The sequence below is a fragment of the Anomalospiza imberbis genome, chromosome 2 (assembly GCF_031753505.1).
Source record: "Anomalospiza imberbis isolate Cuckoo-Finch-1a 21T00152 chromosome 2, ASM3175350v1, whole genome shotgun sequence".
NCBI lineage: Eukaryota > Metazoa > Chordata > Aves > Passeriformes > Viduidae > Anomalospiza > Anomalospiza imberbis.
In genome coordinates, this window is record NC_089682.1 from 61,392,137 (window position 1) to 61,410,015 (window position 17,879).

Here is a 17,879-nt window from a genome sequence, read left to right on the forward strand (position 1 = left end):
ATAACTCTCTGCTTTAGACAGCATATGGTCAAAAAATTCTTGCAGTTTCCAAAAGCTTGTGAAGTAACACTGGGTAGGGAGAACATATTAATGTAAAGGCTGTGTGTGCTCAGCAGCAGTACAAGGAGCCAGCACTGCAACTGATTAATTACCAAGAAAGGCATTCACATTTCAGTTTCAAAGTGTTATCAGACAGTGCTTTAAAAATACTAATCCAGTATTTCAGAGTACAAAAATCAAGAAGCGCTCTGTTTCAAGAGAAAGGGATATACCCATAAAGTCCTCCTAAGTTCTGCATCTGGGAGTTCAGTTGCCAGTTTAAGATTTTCAAAGCTGATCTTTTCTCTGGGTCTTTGGTTCCATGCAAACAGCACAGCCAGCTGAAATGTTGTTACCTCTAAGTCATACTGGCCAACCTCGTTCTTAAATGTTATCTGTAAAGAGGATGAAAATTTTAATTATAAGTCTGTCTGAATCACAAGCTTTCCTACTGTTATAAATAAACTGAGAGTGCAGTCATTAAGACTGATACAATGAAAACTACACACTTACAATTCCATTGGACATGAGGTGGTGCCAGTGGAGTTTTCTACCACTGTGATTCTTTTTATAAAATTCTTCGACCTCTGGGATGAGATCTTCTAATTCCGTGGGCAGCGAGACAAACACTTTTTCAGAACTTCGGGACCAGGCACCAGCATTTAAAATTTTAATATTCACAGAGTCAGCTGTAGGATGATATTGGATTATATGAATCTCCAGGTATAACAGATAGATAAATCAAAATGTTTTGGGTTTCTTTCCTACTCTCAACGCAATTATGAAGGATTGAATTTTTAGGAAGTTGCAGGGTGTCTACCTACTTAAACATTAAGGCACTCTGTACATCACTGGCCTTCTGCCAGCAGCACTGATTGAAACTTGTTTTTTTCTCTTGCTGCTGCAGAGCTCCTTGAACACTGGCGCAGCTTTACAGCTGATGCTTATAAGCACTACTCAAGGGTTTTCAGCACGGCAGATCCAATACTTGATGTTCCTCAGCCTCTCTCATCAGTGAAACAATCTCAGAATGTGATTTAAGTTCTCCACAGCATGCATCCAGCTCTCCTGCTGGCAGATAAAGGAGGACCACAGCACACAGCACTAGAAGAATGATGAGGGCATAAAAGGCAGTAGTTGAGGCATTCACCTGGCTGATGCCAAATCAAGCCCCTGCTTGCAATTTGTCTACGAGAGAAGGGAATCTCTCTATGAGACTGCTCACAAGAAAAACCCAAAACAACTCACAGAGTGATACAGCTCTAGTACCAACTCCAGGAGAAAGCAGAGTCTACAGACAATTCCAATCTAGAGAGCAACAATGCCATGGAGACTGTGTTCAACCTGCAGTTGATGTAATTTTAAACCTAAGATTTAACAGGGCTATTTTTCACTAAGAAAAATAAAAAGTAGCAAATAATTTGAAAACAATACCTGGTAAAGCAAGCTTATTATTTTTGTGCATTTCTTTGAAGGCCTGGTTCAAGTCTTCAGAGACTTTGATATCCTGAAACATTCTAGCCAGCTTGTTTACATAGTCTGCTGGCATTCCCACTTCCTACATAAACAAACAGTACAGTAAATATGACATAGAAAACTATGAAGAGAAAGCTTTATTTTTAAAATAATACGCTCAAATAAATTAAGAGCATGAAGAAGTACACTGGTATCATCACTTTACAGTAATAGTGAATCTGCAATGCAATATAAAGGGTTTTTGCAAGGATCATAAGTAGTTATCCCTTAAGGGCATATGGTGATTCTTTGAAAGAAATTCAAGTGCTGAAGAACATATGCATGCATTAAAGAATCCATGAGTTCTGAAATTTGAAGGAACGTTTCAGGCATGCAAATAATATTCTAATCTACATAAAAATTCAAAATTAGAATGGATCTCAAATTATTTACATAATTAAACAAGTACAGTGCATTTTGCTTATATGGAATATATGAAACCTTTAGATAATTGTATGTGAAGTATTTTAAAGTCTGTCACTGGCACTACTAGAGAAGAGACAAACAGTTTTACTTTCATGAAGTACTATGACAGAAGGAAAGTATTAAGATGCCTGAGTGGCCAGATATTAAAGATAAAACTCACCTAAGCAAGAAGGGTATTTATGTTCAAGAGTGGAATATTAATTCATCACAAGCACGAGGCACAACCAAAGAAAGATGTGATGCTACTTACTCTGAGCCATTCCACCATATTCTCCTCAATTTCACTATCAGCTGATATATCTAATATCAGACGTCTTGTTAAGTGAGCTTTGTGATATCGCATGAAAACATCTTTATTCTGTACATATTTAAGTACCAAAAGCTGTCAAAAACAGGTAATATATTTATTTGCATTGTGAACCAGATGAGTCTGAATGCTGATCTAATGGCACTGTAGACTATGACTAGAGAAAGGCTACTTGACATTGCCTTAAGAGCAACTGTGTTAATACTACCACAGGCATCAGCAATGAATGTTTCACAATATCACACCTTCAATTTTTAAATTTTTCAAACATCAGTAAATTATCTTAAATCAAAAAAGACATTGACACCGGTATGTGAAAATCCTCTGTATTATTTTCTAGACAAATATTAGTTATTGTAATATGTTACCGTCTCATATAGGCATTAATTTAATGTACCAATTTTGTGAACCAACACAGGAGACATGGAACACTGAATGATTTACAATATTTAAACACACACACACTTGATAACACAATAAACTCTTTTCTCTATTACACCCCGCATAACTGCTTTTGAAGATCAAGGCCTCAACCCACATAAGGAAATAAACCAAACAAATTTCTTCTTCAGCATAATTGTGAAATAGAAAGCAAAAACGTACCACTTCTTTAAGCTTTGCTTCAATTTCTTCAGAGGTTAGTTTTTTGCTTAGTGGTGTTTTTCTTAGCAACATGTCACAGTAATTAGCAAGAAGCTCAGGGCATTTGGATTCAGGCTGTGTTTTCAATCCAACACTAGATAAAAGAAGAACAGTATTTCTTCAAATCATACAGAATCTTGCTATTCTGGAATAGTCACATTGTTAACAAGACAGACCTCTCTCTCCTGATCCCCTTGGCAAGGATCCTGGTGGTGAATTTATATCCTCGTGAAACTAATGAAAAATTAGGGATAACACCCCTTCTTCTTGAAAGAATAAATGCTGCCAAACACTTTCAGAAAGCTTCTACAGCTTATTTTAACTAATTACAATTTTAGATCTGTAACAATGAAGTATACAGATGACACTACAGTGTGAAACAACAAAATATTGCATGGGAGGAAGTATTCCAGTAAAGAATTAACAAATGCTACACTGAAATGTTTCTCTCATCTCCTCAGTCTGCTGTAATGAGGTCTCAAGAACAGCCTCCTGCACCACACTTCACAGACTGCAAAACTCAACCCATCTAACACATATTAACAGGATGAAATTATTTCATCACAGTTATAAAGGATGGACTAACAGCTACGAGATTAAATGCAGACTAAACCTGAACAAGATACTACAGTAGACAGATTGTGGTTCTTCAAAATTCATCAAGCACAGGTCATGTTCCGAACCTGTGTCTAGATTGGCGAATAAAACCAAACGGCAAGGACCAATCCCTATTCCTAGAGTAAGATGGCACCAACCTGACTGCTACTCAAGGGCCCACAGCAAGTTCAGGAATCCATTTTTCTTGCTCATTATTTCAGCCTCTCATCTATTTGTAAACACAGAGCTAACTCTTCAGACAACTTGTGTTTTTTTTTTTTTTTTAAATTCATGAAGCAGCTTGCAGGCTAATGTCTTCTGCCCTCCTAAAGACCATTTGAAGTACAAGCAGATCACAAGTTTTTTTGGCTATTACAGAAGACTAAGCAAGATGAAGTTCCATTTTACTCAAACCAGGCTGCATATCTAGACAACTTCAAAGTACTTGGGAAGAAGAATGCTGAATAGAAGACCACCACAATTACAGTGGTTTCTAAGAAACCACTAGGCCGGATTCACTTTAGGAATGAAATGAGGTATCAATTGGGATGGTCCCAGAGGAAAGGAAACTTTTAGAAGATACCTAAGAAACTCCTCTACCTTACCTACTTCTGTGCAAAGTATAGAAAGCAGGGATCCAGTCTTTTGTGACAGCATTCCTCCAATAAATACAAGGAGCAACACTAATCCCTATTCCAGCATGCCATTATCTGAAACCAAACCCAGAATATGAACCAAGATGCTGGACAGATATTTATAACCATCCACCCCTAACTAGAAGCAATTGGAAAGGGAAGCTGGCAGCCCAGCTACAAAAGCTTTGTTTCCATAGTAAATCAGACGACAAACTATATATAAGCAATCCCAAGCACCTAAATATATACAACCTCCTACTCAAGTGGCACATCACACGGTAAATGTTAACAATCAATTAACTGACTGCTACCTTCTCTTGGCTGAGTTAGCAGAGCGGGCACTGTAAGCATGGTCCTTCTTCTTGAGTCACGCAGGTCTGCCTAATCTACTGGAAGTTGTTTAAACTAACCTGGTTAATCCTGCACTGAAACAAAAATGCAACAGCTGGACAGGTCACACTCACAACTGGCACAAGAGGAGGTGGAAAACAGCTTGTGGATGGTTAATCAACCTCTATTATTCCCATGAAGATTACTGCCCCATTTTTTCCCAGGACCTTTGCTGAAGTTGTGGCAGAGTTATACAGCAGAGGTTTTTGGAATTAATAATCCAGGAAACCATTATGAATTTCAGCTAACAAACTGACTCATAGTATAAAAGAACAGATCCCCAAATACTACAAATAAATTTAAGTTGAACCAGGTTGCTATTCACTGATCCACTTCCACACGAAGAGAGTCTTACCAGAGGTCAATAAACAATATGAAATTCCATAATGCAAATAACACAAAGCCCTTTTAAACACAGCATTACTTTTTGAAGAGACATTTAAAAAAACCTTGATTCACATAAAGTTTACATGGCTTACCCCTTTTGCTTCAATGGCAATTCAAGTTTAAATATCGTAGCATCATTCACAACTGCTTTGTACGCCTGAAAAATAATTAGATTATTGGTGCTTCACTCCATTTCTTTCTGATATGAATTGCAAAGATTTTATCTCTTTTTACACTACTGTAACATGGAATTAATTCAATTTTTTTTATTAGTCCAAAGCTTGCAGATTTTATTTTCAGTTTGAGAGTTCAAATTCTATGACTCAATTTCCCAAAAACTGATGTTTTCCTCTTTTCCACTAACATATTCATTTCCTTTAAGCAATAACTTAGCAAGGGATTACATGGAGCAAGTTGCATGTCTGAAGTCATGACACAAAGTAAATTCCAAACACAAATTATTGCTGAATCAGCCATTACAGTTCTCAAAACAAAAGTCATCTTCTGATGTGCTCTACACCATTACAAAGATGAATATATGCAACTTTATGCAACATTATAACAGAAATTGAAAGTTCCTTGGTAGTAAGTTTCACCAATATTTTAGTCTGCACATTTAATAGAGTAATAGCAGCTTCTAAATTTAACAGTGAATGTACACAAGAGTTTTGGAGACATCATAATACAAATTGCAACAAGTCTTATAGTGAACAAAAGATCAGCAGAAACACATACCTTATCTCTAGCAGTAAGAAATCTTGGATCATCTTGAAAAGCTTCTTTAACCAACTTGCTAAACCGATTAAATAGGGTGAGCAATTGCTCTACATACTTCTCAGAATCCTAAAGAGGCAAAAATCAAATAAAAAACCAAGGTTCTACAGAATTCAGTGTGAACATACACGTAATTCCCTAATCTGTAAAAATGCTGTACCCTAAAAAGCCTGCATACTGTGAATTTACATTTTATCCTTAGTCTCTGGATCTACAGCATGTAGGCTTAAACAGACTTTCAAGATAATTTTTCCAATACTCAAAAAAAAAAATTAAACTGTAACTTTCAAATAATATACAGTAACATTTTATTTCAAAGGATGTTTTCAAGGATAAATAAAAGACAAATGCCACATCCTAACTGCTGCAGACACCTAGGCCTCCTAGACCACAGGAAAAAAAAAGATGATAAAAAGCTGAAAAAGTACACTGGGGAAAAACCCTTATAATTTCCACAATGAACAACCACTCTTAGACTGAAAGCAAATTTCAAATTTCATCAGGAAGTTATAAGTCTGGGAAAATTGATTAGGCTTTGTTAATTAAGATTCTAGCATAATTGTATTGTAAAAACACCCCGTGCACTTAATTTACAACCTTTACTGCAAATTAGACTCAGTTTTTAAAGCCACAGCTGAAAACAGAGAATAAAAAGTTATCCTAAAGACATTTAAAACATTCAGTGGATCAAAATTTGATCTCTAAACACAAAATCTTAAAAATTATTTCCATTCATGCATTTGTCCCAAAAATAGAGAATATCTAACTTCTGCGAAGTTGCTTTCCTGTTGTTATTTTACTAAAACCCCATATACTTACAGTAGTAATAGTTTCAGCAGCTGCTACCATGTCTGCAAGTCCAGCACTAACTATATGTTCTTCCAAATCCTTCAGCATAGGCTCTATGCCATTCGGAACTTTATCCATCAGTGAAAACATTAAATGCAACTCTGAAAGATACAAATACTGATGAAGCACCAGTCAAAGACATCTATAAACCCCAAATATACTGCATTTCTCCTAGGCCTGTCTCAAATGGAACATTAAATACGTGAAGAACGGATAATCCAATTAATCTCTTAAGAAGAAAGATGTTTTGAGTACTGTTCTAATTCTGGTCTCACAAAAAGATTCTTCTGAAGGCAAAAAAGGGTAATTTATTGTGTTGTAATACTTGCTTATGCATGTAGTATCTTATATAGTATGCTAAAGCATATAGTATCACAAGCTTGAATAAGATCCCCCCCCAAAACCAATGCCAATTTGGATTAAGTCCAGGTCTAACAAATTGCCTTCAAATCCCTGGCAAGAATGTCTCTCAGTTGGAAGCCTACAGGAGTTTATGCAGGAAACTGTATGGATTCAAGACATTTTTATATTTTAAATTAAAGCCAAACACACCTGTCTTTGTGTATGTTTCAACACCACTTACAATGCTTTGTTTTATAAATCTTGCAAAGTTCTGAAGCAACCAAAACTGACTAATGCAACCAGTGAACTCTTGTTCCCAAAGAGTTTATTTAGTTTTTCAGAAAGTTACCAGTATGAAAACTTCAAAAAGTTATGTGTTTTTATTTGTCTACTTTTTGTGAAGCTATTTCAATACTGCTTTAAAAAAGAGGATATTGAAACATCAATAATCATTTTGACAAAGCTGTCCACAAAGAACACTGGGATTAAGGCCACCAGATTGTTGTAAAGAGACCACAGATTTGAACTCAGCTTGGTAAAGGACTTTGCTTCATGAAGTAGAACAAATGGACTCGTTTTTTTTGTCAGAAAACAAAATTTATAGATTCACTTAGATCCTTAATGTTATGTCTACTGTGAAAGTGGAAAAGTCAGAGGCTCTGTCTTTGCTTTCTCCTCTGCATTACTTTTTTCAGCAACAAACACCAAGATCCCATCACCACTGAGGATGAAATATGCTATCATCTGTACCGCAACAGCTGCTGCAGAAGCAAACAGAAAAGCACAGAGAAGAAAATAAATCCTTTTAGAATATAACAAAGCAAATTAGAGAATGGAAACTACAAACAACGTTGAATATGAACTTGCGATGGTACTACAGACAACTCATAATGGGCTGAATTCCAGGAACCAGAAAAAAAAAAAGTAGTTGGAGGCATTCTTAGTGCAATTTAGATCTGCTATAACAAATGGCAGCACTGTTTAACATACAAAAAGTCCAAAAAGCTCAACTTTTACTGGATCTTTTAGGCTTGTAAGAAGAGTAAGAGGGAGAAAAAGAGGGCAGAAGAAGAGAAACAAAAATATATGTTTAAGGACTCTACATCTGTTTCAGTACAGTAGTGATGCCATAGATACCAAAAAAAAATCAGTAGTTTCTCTTAAGGATCACTGGCAAAGGAAGACTCCAGGTGCATCCCAAAGACTGCAGAATCAAAAAACCCATAAATTCTTCAAAGACAGATTTCCAAGTAACAGAACCAAAAGGAGTATTTTACTGGAACTTCTCTCAGAATATATTATGACACTGAAGAGTAAAGAAATCAATGCTGTCGTTGTTGGGACACTTAAAATCTGCTTTCATTCTGTATTCATGAAAGCCAAGCAAACTTTTTATTTCTGTTGCACTACGGGAATAAAATTTAGGCCTCCCTTCCCCAATACTATAAGCAAACAAAAACACAGAAAGTGAAATCTGAAGTGTTTGCAAGCTATGACATTTTGGATAGATTTTAGCTGAAAAATATTATTCCTGCCTGTCTTTGCACAACATGTAAATATTACTTAACATAATAAGAGTATGTGCCCAGCTCATAGCCAAAAATCCCCACCAAAACAGCCCTTTTTTGTCAGTGCTGTTTAATAAAGAAAACATCACTGCGTTCTTCGGGGCAGATAGTATCAGCAAGTCAGATGAGTAAGCAAAGCACAGCAGAGGACACTATCAGATGTATACATTACTATGCACAGCTCCAGTCTTTAATTACATTTCAGACATCTGCACCTGCACCCTTCATTGAAGCATCTGAAACCGTTCTTACAGACTGAGCGGAAGTGCCCTGCAACCAAGCACTACCACAGGACACACACAGCCACAAGAGAGGGCTGCGGGAATATTTCAACAGGTTTCTAAGGAAAGGTCCTTTGGCAGATGAACCTTTCTGAAGCTCTGCATTTACATAAGCTTCCTGCATTCTCCCAAAGGCTGTAACATATACTCACAAGAAGTTTCACTGCTTTCTACATTTAGCTCTGGACTACTGCCAGAAACTATGCTGCTAGATGAAGAGATCAGTATGACATAGTTTTGAGGTCAAACATTTTCTTAAATGCTGGCTTTAACAGTGAGTATTTTCTATAATATTCTAAGTCATAAAACAGTTTTCTCATTTCGATAGAAATGAAAACCTCCAAAGACATTAGTAAATATTCCCTAGCTGCAGGATACAAAGATTTTAAAGAAAAATTAACCTGCGATTTCAGTTTGTTTCTTTTTTTTCATTTTTCCTACCTGACTTATAACATTTTAATGACATATTTAGTTTGCTTTATCATACTAACTTCTCAACTTCTGGTAGCAGAGTTTAAAAAGTCTTCTGGAAACTTTCAAAAGGCATGCAGAGCTAACTTTCAATACTCACACTGATATACTGGCTATAAAATCCCATTAACAGCTTGTAGAGGTTTTGTTCATTTGACCTAGAGGTCCTGCATCAATAATCAAAATAAGAATAATTTTTCCCTGCCTTTTGGAAAAAAAAAATCTTTTATAAAGAGATGTTTCATTTTTTTCCCAGGTGTGAAGAGGTACTGGAGTGAAACAAAGAGGAAATGTTTGTATCTGGAATACTCAAAGAGAAAGTAAAGACATATGGAGCATTTAGCAGAGTTGGTCAATGTAATGCAAGTAAGTGTATGAAAAATAAAGAAAACAGAGCACAAAATATTTTCTTTCAAGCAAGATTAGAGCTATCCACTCATTCAAATTAAAATATTGTGTACATAGATTTTGAAAGTGATAGGAAAAATATGTCGATGGTAATTTTTTGTGGGATTGTTCATGTGCAATAATATTTTTATATGAAACACAACCACCATCTATTAAAAACAGTAATTTGATATATCTACACACAAATCTATTTTTATGCAGTTCATGCAGGGTTCAAACTGCACTGCTCTTGAAGCTCCACTTACTTTCTGTTTCATTTCGTTTGATCATGCCTTGGCATTCAGCTAAAATAGTCTCTTTAAAAGATGTCACCAGGGCATTGACGCAGCACTCCATGAGCTGAAATATATTAAACACAGGATTAGCTCAAGCAGCCATCTGAACTGAAGTCTGATGTGTCTCAAGTTTGCCATGACACAAAATCTAACCTGTTCTCGACAATTAGCTCTATAAAATAATTAACTCATTCACTGATTCATAAAAGTATGTGCAGTTTGAATAGAATCTATGCAGGAACCATATTTCTTGAAAATGTTTAGGTTAGTAAGTGTGGCAAAATCTCCTCCAAACCATTAATGAGCTTAGTATTTCTGTCGACTCTTTTCTCTCAAGGGAGCCACCACTTTTGGAACAGTATCTACCCTACTTCATTTCTAAGTATACATCCAAGAGCTAAGAATAGTTCTCATTCCAGTATACCCTATTTGGACCAGGCCGGATGGCTTGAACAAGGCATTAGATCTAGAACAGAAACTGCTTGTACATGTCAGGACCATCTCTCCTTTGTCAGCCTCTTTACAAGGGCTACAATTTATACCTGTGCAAAATGAATGACTCACAGCTTAACAAAAGGCGTAAAGCACATTTTGATCCACTTCAAAAAAATTACTAGATTTAAAAGGTATTTATTTAAAATAACCTGTTTCCTGAACTAATTTCAACACAGACAATTATGACATATTCATTGCATTCTTCCTCTAGAATCTGAACTGCGTAAAAAAATTGCTGAAGAGTGAAGAAGGGGAAAGAAAAGAAAAAAAGAAAACCCATCTTTTGTATTAAATGGCCATATTTCAGCCTAAGAGGAAATATATTACAGCTTTCATGAAATTTCTATTGCTCCTTTTGATTGCAATGAACAGTAACTCTTTCAGGTGTTCTAAATGAGCACTGAGAAATTGTTAGCCAAACAGATTTGACAATTAATTTTCAAACATGATTCTCATCCACTGTTAAACACAGGAAAAAAATCCACCATACTTAACTCAAAATGAAAGAACAAAAACCAATCTGAATAAAAAGCTGCCCTTCCGTTTTAACTTTTGATCTACATGTACTATTAACACATTAACAGAAATTGTAGATTACCAGATTGAAAAGTAATACATGTTTTTGCAACAAATAATTTACGAATAGCAAACATAAACAGTTCCAATTTAGTTCTATCAAATAATACTGTAACACAAAACTGAAAACTACAATATAACACTGTATAACTATGAAATACACAATTTTTCTACACATTATACTCACTGCTTCTACCGAGTTACATTCACGCCTTGTTTCTAAATATCGTAGTGCTCTTTTCTCTTCTTCTTTTAGTTTAGCATCTGCCTGTGCAAAAGTAGAACAGCAATCATTTTAAGAACTAACACATTCAGTACAAAGCCACAACAGAATTTTTACTTACATATTTCATATAATTCTGTACACCGTTTTGTTGTAAATAAGAAGGAGCCTGTGTTCTATAAAATCTCTCTGTTGAATCCAAATATGCCTTTTCAAAGTTATCCCGATATATCTGAAGTTTATCTTCAGGATTAGAACAAAGGTTAACTGCAAAGAGAAAGTCCAAACTTACTCTCAAGTCTTGGAAATGTATGTGGCTAATAATAAGCAAATTTCAATGAGAGAGTGAGACTTGTATTAAAAGGTTGCATTGAACAATTTGAAATATCTGATAAATGGACTCTGATCACAAAGGTAACCAAATTTGGTTAATCTTTGCTCCGAGAAACATTCAGATCAACTATGGCAAACTGGAAAAAAGTTTTATACTTAGCTCCAGCATGTCAGACATTCAAACCTGGTAACCATAAATACACATACAACTGCAAAATTGTAAGGAAGGAATAAAAAAGCTCAGAATAGTGCCTAATAAAGTGAAAAGTTCTCCACCTGACTGAGCAAAAAGCTTCAGACATTGTTCCTCGAATCACAATGTCTCCCTTTTAGATTTTTTCCCTGTTTTACAAGAAAGAAGACAGTAAGCTTATTGCAGTGCTTTGCACTGTTTGAAAGAGTTTCCACTTTTTTCTCAGCTGTTACAGAGAAATGAATAGCCATTGAATGGAATACACTTTTTAAAAAGTTAGAATTTGACTTCTATAAAAAGCTGCCTTAAAGGGTATTAGTCACAAGTTTAGTTCAACAGGCTGGAAAGCTTTCAAAAGTAGCAGGCAATGGTGAAGTATCACAGAAGTTTCAGATATACAGATCTGTTCTGCAACAAAGACTGAAACTCTTAAATGTAGCCTGTTTAGCATTTCTTCTTCAAACTGTCTAAAGAATCAGAAACAGTATGTAAAGGAGTACAGTCTAAGTTATATGTGCAACCCCAAAAGGTCAAAAGGTACTCTTCTCTTTGAAAACATTGATTTTGCACTAACTGATACACAGGTAAATCACTTAGAAGATAAAGTTTATAAACAAAATTTAATTGGTGTCATGTCTAACAAGCACAACAACAGCAACAAAAAAAACCAAAAACCACAAAATGCTGAGAATTCCAACCCCACCCCACAGCTGCCAACTTTTATGAAGAAAATTAATTTAATAAAGTGAGGAGGCAAAAGATCAGTGCGTGCAAGATGTACCATATGATTCTCGAACTCCAATAACGAGCTGGGAGTCGAAAGCTTCTCCTAGTCTTTCAGCATGAACTAGCTTCATTGCACTGTCCTGAAGTCTGTTTTTTATATTTGAAAATATGGATTCATTCCACGTATCTAGCATGAGCTGCAAATCAAGAAGAAAAAAAAATCCTGTCAGAAAGGTACACGCAGACCTAAATTTGTGCAAAAAAGTACAAGACATCAGAAACAGAAATCGAGCAATTTATAATGCAATTTTCAGGTCATACACAGCAGTTCAGCTATGTCAGAATGTGATCTTGCTCTGAACTTGTTATAGAAGTCATATTCAGCTCACATTCTGAATTTACATTATGTAACTGGACAGCTAAGGGAATCAGTCTTGAATTCATGTATTCATTCCATAATTCTCTATTACATCTACAGTTCTTCATAATCAGTCAAGTAACCTTTCCAGCAATACAATGTGTCAGGAGTTGCTATATCAGGGGGTACTTTTGAGGCAAACACTGAAATATTAATTCACCATTTGGCAGGCTCGGTCTTAGAAAAAACTAAAAACTCAACTAACACCACAGTTACATAGAGAAAAAGACTGATGGTTTTATATTGCATTTATCCAACAAGAAAGTTCAGTATTCAAGTAATGCATCTGTAGTTTATAAAAACCTCCACATCTCATCTAAGCACTGCAAAGTTTTAAGATTAGTTATGGAGGCTGTTATCAAAATCCTCATCACTCAATGTGCCCCTTTATACTCCTTTGTGTGATTTATTTTTGGTGATTGCCACTAATGCTGCTGCATCACATTACAGACTTGGTGCAATGTTATGCTGAGCTACAGAATGCCCTCAGTGCTTTTACTGAAGCCAGCTGTGCAACAAAGCTCTCTGGCAGTACAGCTCACTCACCTTTCGAACAATGCTGTCTTCCACGTTGGACTTCTTGTTGCTGCCCTGCTTGCCCATCAGAGTGATCTCTAACTGACAGAAGGGCTTGGGCAAAATGTCGCACTGGGTGAAGAACTTGCGCCACTCCACGATGTAGGCTTTGAGTAGAGCTGTATCATCCTGGTGACTCAGCACTCTCTGCAGGTGGGGCAAGCAGATATCAATTTATCAATTCATAAATTGATTTATGAATCAATTTATGCACAAAACATGGGCTTTGTTTATGCTGAAAATAACTCCCCATATAAAACTCAAATATACAGATATATCAGAATAAGAAAATCTACATATTGAAGTGCATTTTGGTTTCTTGCAGGAGTTAATAACCCGGGTCATGTGGGTAATTTCTAAAGGGCAAAGAAAGAAGCAGCAAAAAAGTACTCACTAAGTTCAAATTTTCTAGATTAATCTCTTTTTCTCTTTTTAAGTCATGTGCAAGTAAAACATTAAAATCTTTGGTCTAAAGGCATGTGCTGGTAGAACCATATTAAAAAAAATTAAATTAATATAAACCCATAAGGACTGTGTTATATTCTATACACTGATATGTTTTGATTCAATGGCATCTACTAACCTTTCATTACACCCAGACTGATAGTTAACATCTATATTTTATTAAAGCCTGAAAACTTAGCTACATTGTACACTGGCTATCATAATGCCAAAAAACCCCTGTCTACCAAATAACAGCCAACACAAACCACATCAAAAGGCCTCAGCTCAGCACAGCATTTATACATGTAAGCAGGTAAGGTATGGAACTTAATAAACAACATTTATATGCCTAGTTATAAAAAGGCCTGTATAAAAACTATTTTCCTTGAAGCATAGCCTTAGTGGTATAAATCACTTCACTAAAAGGATAAAATAAAAGCGTGCAGAATCTTTCTAAACCACTGTCATGGGATGCTTTAGAATATTTTTTTTCATTTCAAAATAACTCCCTCTTTTAAATCCCTCATAGCAGAAGATGTTTTCTGTAGTATGTGTTACAAACACAGGAACTTCCTTTGAGTCTATTGACAGCGTCACTCGTTTGGAGGGAAGCCCATAAAACTGGACAGCTGAGCTTGCTGAGTCGATAGCACAGATATTTGTAGTACACTGTACATATGTCTTCTTTTAAAGCCATCCATGAACATATCAAAATAGCACTGAAGCTATATAAACCTTTTTTTTTTAGACAGTAACTTCTAATAGAAAATTCTGCCTTTAGAAGTTTTCAAGTAGAAGAAAATTCCATAAGTACTGTTGGATAAACAAAAATATGCTGTGTTTTGTTTTTTTTAAATGCAACACAAAAACCATTGCCCATCCCAGCTTCAAGCACTGTGAGAAAACAATGAGCCAGGCAAATGCTCAAGGCTCTCCTTTTTGTCAACAGAAATTTGCAGGGTAATTACAACCTCCAGAACATCACAAAATTTCAAACAAAAAAGTAATGCATTTCGGTCCAACAAAAGTCAGAATTATTTGGCTATTTTTCTAACAATGCAAATAAAAGTTATGAAACATTAAGAACTTACTGCTTGTGCCTGTTTAATAAAATCAAGGATGTCTTCCTTCAGAGCTTGATGGATTTTTGCTGGACCTTTATCATCCCACAAGCAAACTGCATGTACATCTCTAGAAAACAAATTATCCACCTTTTAGTAACAGCTACTCAAAATTTAATGCTGCAATGTATGAGGCTTCAACAGTCATAATTTCAGAATGTCTAAGAAATTAATGCACTTTTTATCTGCCATTGAACAACACACAACTAGATCCCAGTGACACATGGGAGAAAGCATGTTTTGGGAAGAGATTGAAGCTTTAAGAAAAGTCCTGGTAGCAAATAATTGCAACCTGTCTAGGAGAAGGCTATGGTCAAGAAGATGTGTAAGGCAATTCTGTTTTTGGTACCTATTCAATAATCCTTAATGAATTAAGGACAATTTTAAAGTTTTTCTTTGACAGACATCACTTGCCAGTAACAGCATTACTACTCAGCCCATGCTATTCTAAAATGCTATCATTAACATGCAGCCTTCCCTGACAGTTTCACAATCCAAGCACTACAACATCCTACAAAGGCAATAGACCATCCTCGTGAGAAATGTGAACCCTGAGGGATCAGGTAATTTAAAAGACGATTCAATTAGTTTAATAAGATCACTCAAAACATTTCATGGCAGTGGTAGCATTTTCAAGTGATACACTACTGGAGAAAAGTTACTAAACAGCACTGCAAAGCAAAATTCTGAGTTTTAATCACCATTCAAATGAAATTTTCCCCGCCTTACAGCCCAGCAAGTGTATCTTAACTCCTATTCTTTCCACACTGAAGACTAAATAAAGCAAGTTACACTCCTAACCATATATCATATATAACATGGCTTAGCAAGCCTTTTTTTGACTCATTACCGTCCTCTGGTTCTTCTGCCTTCCAGTAACAAGGCCATATCTCTGCAGAAAAGCATTCCTATAGTCTAAAGGTATTACTTTGTTCCTATTAAATCAATACACTTATTTCAATACAAAAGCAGCTTTTTTAGTTTAACCGCAAAGACAAAACTCACAAGTTGCTCTGACACAGATTAAAGCTTCCGGCCCAAGGTTTATAGCAGTCTAATCCAACTGGTGAAACTTACACAACATTCACAGGCAGAAAAGGTGTTACTGTATTTAGAATGTCATTGTTTCCTGACAGCAGTGAAAAAAAAGAAGTACCGGATAATTATACTCAAAGGGCATGTAGAAGACACCTACAGATTTTGCATTTTTATTAAGAAGCTTAACAAAGAACACTGTCCAAAAATATAAATCTAGGGAAGTGGGATCCTTTCCCTCAATTGCTTTAATTTAGCCATGAAGTTACTTAAGTTCTATTCAATAACTCAGCTACAAGGAAAAACAATAAACATAAAGTTTACATTCTAATGCAGAATTATTGAACTAATTATTAAAAATTAAAGCAATGACTCAGAACTGAATTTTACCTTAACTATACCATGTCTGGCAACTACTACAGCAGAGACATTGTCAGATATTAAAACCCATCACATGTTAGAGTACCTGTGCTCTTGGCTGGCAGAAAATTGTGACAGATGCATTAAACTGGTTGTGAAAAGAGTCAGTACATTGTACTCATCAATAGGAGCAAAAAAGACAGAGTGCAACAAGACTGCATTTGAAAAAAAAACTATTGTTGTGACAGATTTTAAAAAGCAAAAGAAGAGTCTGCAGATTTTAATTACGACTATATTAGAGGGCAAATAACTCTATTGGGACAAAGACTATTTTAGATATACTTTTACTGTTTATTTTGTAACTCACTTCCATAGCATGTTTTCAAAAATCACACAATGTATAACACACAAAAAAATCACCTAAGATTCTGGAAAAGGAGCTTCTTGCTGTTTGGAAGGAAGAAAATGGCAAGGTTTATAGAATGCACATTAATGCCAACACTGTCTAAAAACTGTTGTATTTCATTCTTAGGGTAAAAAAGTATTCAAATTAATCTGTTAATTCAAGTTAAACTGCACCACCCTGTTACTTCAGTTATTTTAGAAGAAAGCCATTCAAATCAGAATAATGTAGCATTCAGCAAACTGCCTTTAAATTAATTTACTGACACAGCAATAAACATTTTCTCTCTAATTCTAACAAAAAGTTTGTGGGCAGGTACAAAACTTGTTTACTATGGTCAGCTGAAGTCCAAAGCTCTGCTGTTCTTTCTTCACCCCATTTGCAAGCACCTGAATCTCAGCAAAGCCCAACTTTTGCACACTTAGAGTGATGCTAGCACACTTATCTCTTAATAAAACTTAAACTAGTATTTTTGTTCTGTGTTTCCAAACAATCTGTGTCACATAACTTCTGTCTGTATCAGGAGTAGTTCAGTAACTGTATTCCTATCATGCAGAAGGATGTAAGACACAAAAAAATACTTACGAAAACAGATCAAACCATTGCTGTTTCGTGACAGACTCCTGACGAAGAAGTTTCAGAACAATCGGGCGCATGAAATCCCATTTGTCTTCAAACTGAAGTGAACCTTTATTCTAAAAGAAACAACAAAAAAGTAATATTAATAAACCAGTATCTTACTTAAACTCCTCTTTAAGGATTGCAGTTCATACAGTTAACATTAAAATATTTTCTCAGGTGTTCCTCATAAGCCAGCATTTAAGCTACGCTACCACAGCTGAACAACACTTTTCACAATAAGTTTTATTTTAAGAAGTGATAAAACAATTATTTGGTTTAAAGAAACTGCCAATTTCTTCATTTAATCACTGCATTAGCTACAATGCAAAGTTCTAGCAAGTGTTCTTCAGCTGTAAGTGGAGTTATACACAGACAACATGGGTTGTCTGGAGCAGCTTCACTGTTCCAACCAAGATACCTGCAATGCAAGTCAGGAGGCAGTTGCAAAC

The 17,879-nt window shown here is 35.6% G+C and overlaps 2 protein-coding genes across 3 annotated transcripts in view; one reads left to right on the plus strand and one right to left on the minus strand.

Moving 5' to 3' along the window:
• The window catches only part of ALKBH8 (alkB homolog 8, tRNA methyltransferase), a 262,866-nt gene that overhangs the window by 20,425 nt on the left and 224,562 nt on the right, over positions 1-17,879 (plus strand). The window lies entirely within an intron of this gene.
• CUL5 (cullin 5) overlaps positions 1-17,879 on the minus strand; it is a 28,379-nt gene that overhangs the window by 3,132 nt on the left and 7,368 nt on the right. For both annotated transcript variants that reach the window (XM_068181371.1, XM_068181370.1), the window contains exons 2-16: positions 17,395-17,504; positions 14,982-15,081; positions 13,417-13,593; positions 12,508-12,649; positions 11,322-11,467; positions 11,165-11,245; positions 9,877-9,970; positions 6,532-6,662; positions 5,674-5,781; positions 5,031-5,095; positions 2,891-3,023; positions 2,231-2,362; positions 1,474-1,597; positions 553-728; positions 273-434 (exon numbers count right to left, since the gene is read on the minus strand). In XM_068181371.1, the coding sequence (XP_068037472.1) occupies positions 273-434; positions 553-728; positions 1,474-1,597; positions 2,231-2,362; positions 2,891-3,023; positions 5,031-5,095; positions 5,674-5,781; positions 6,532-6,662; positions 9,877-9,970; positions 11,165-11,245; positions 11,322-11,467; positions 12,508-12,649; positions 13,417-13,593; positions 14,982-15,081; positions 17,395-17,504 (1,881 nt within the window). The remainder of the gene's footprint in view (positions 1-272; positions 435-552; positions 729-1,473; positions 1,598-2,230; positions 2,363-2,890; positions 3,024-5,030; positions 5,096-5,673; positions 5,782-6,531; positions 6,663-9,876; positions 9,971-11,164; positions 11,246-11,321; positions 11,468-12,507; positions 12,650-13,416; positions 13,594-14,981; positions 15,082-17,394; positions 17,505-17,879) is intronic.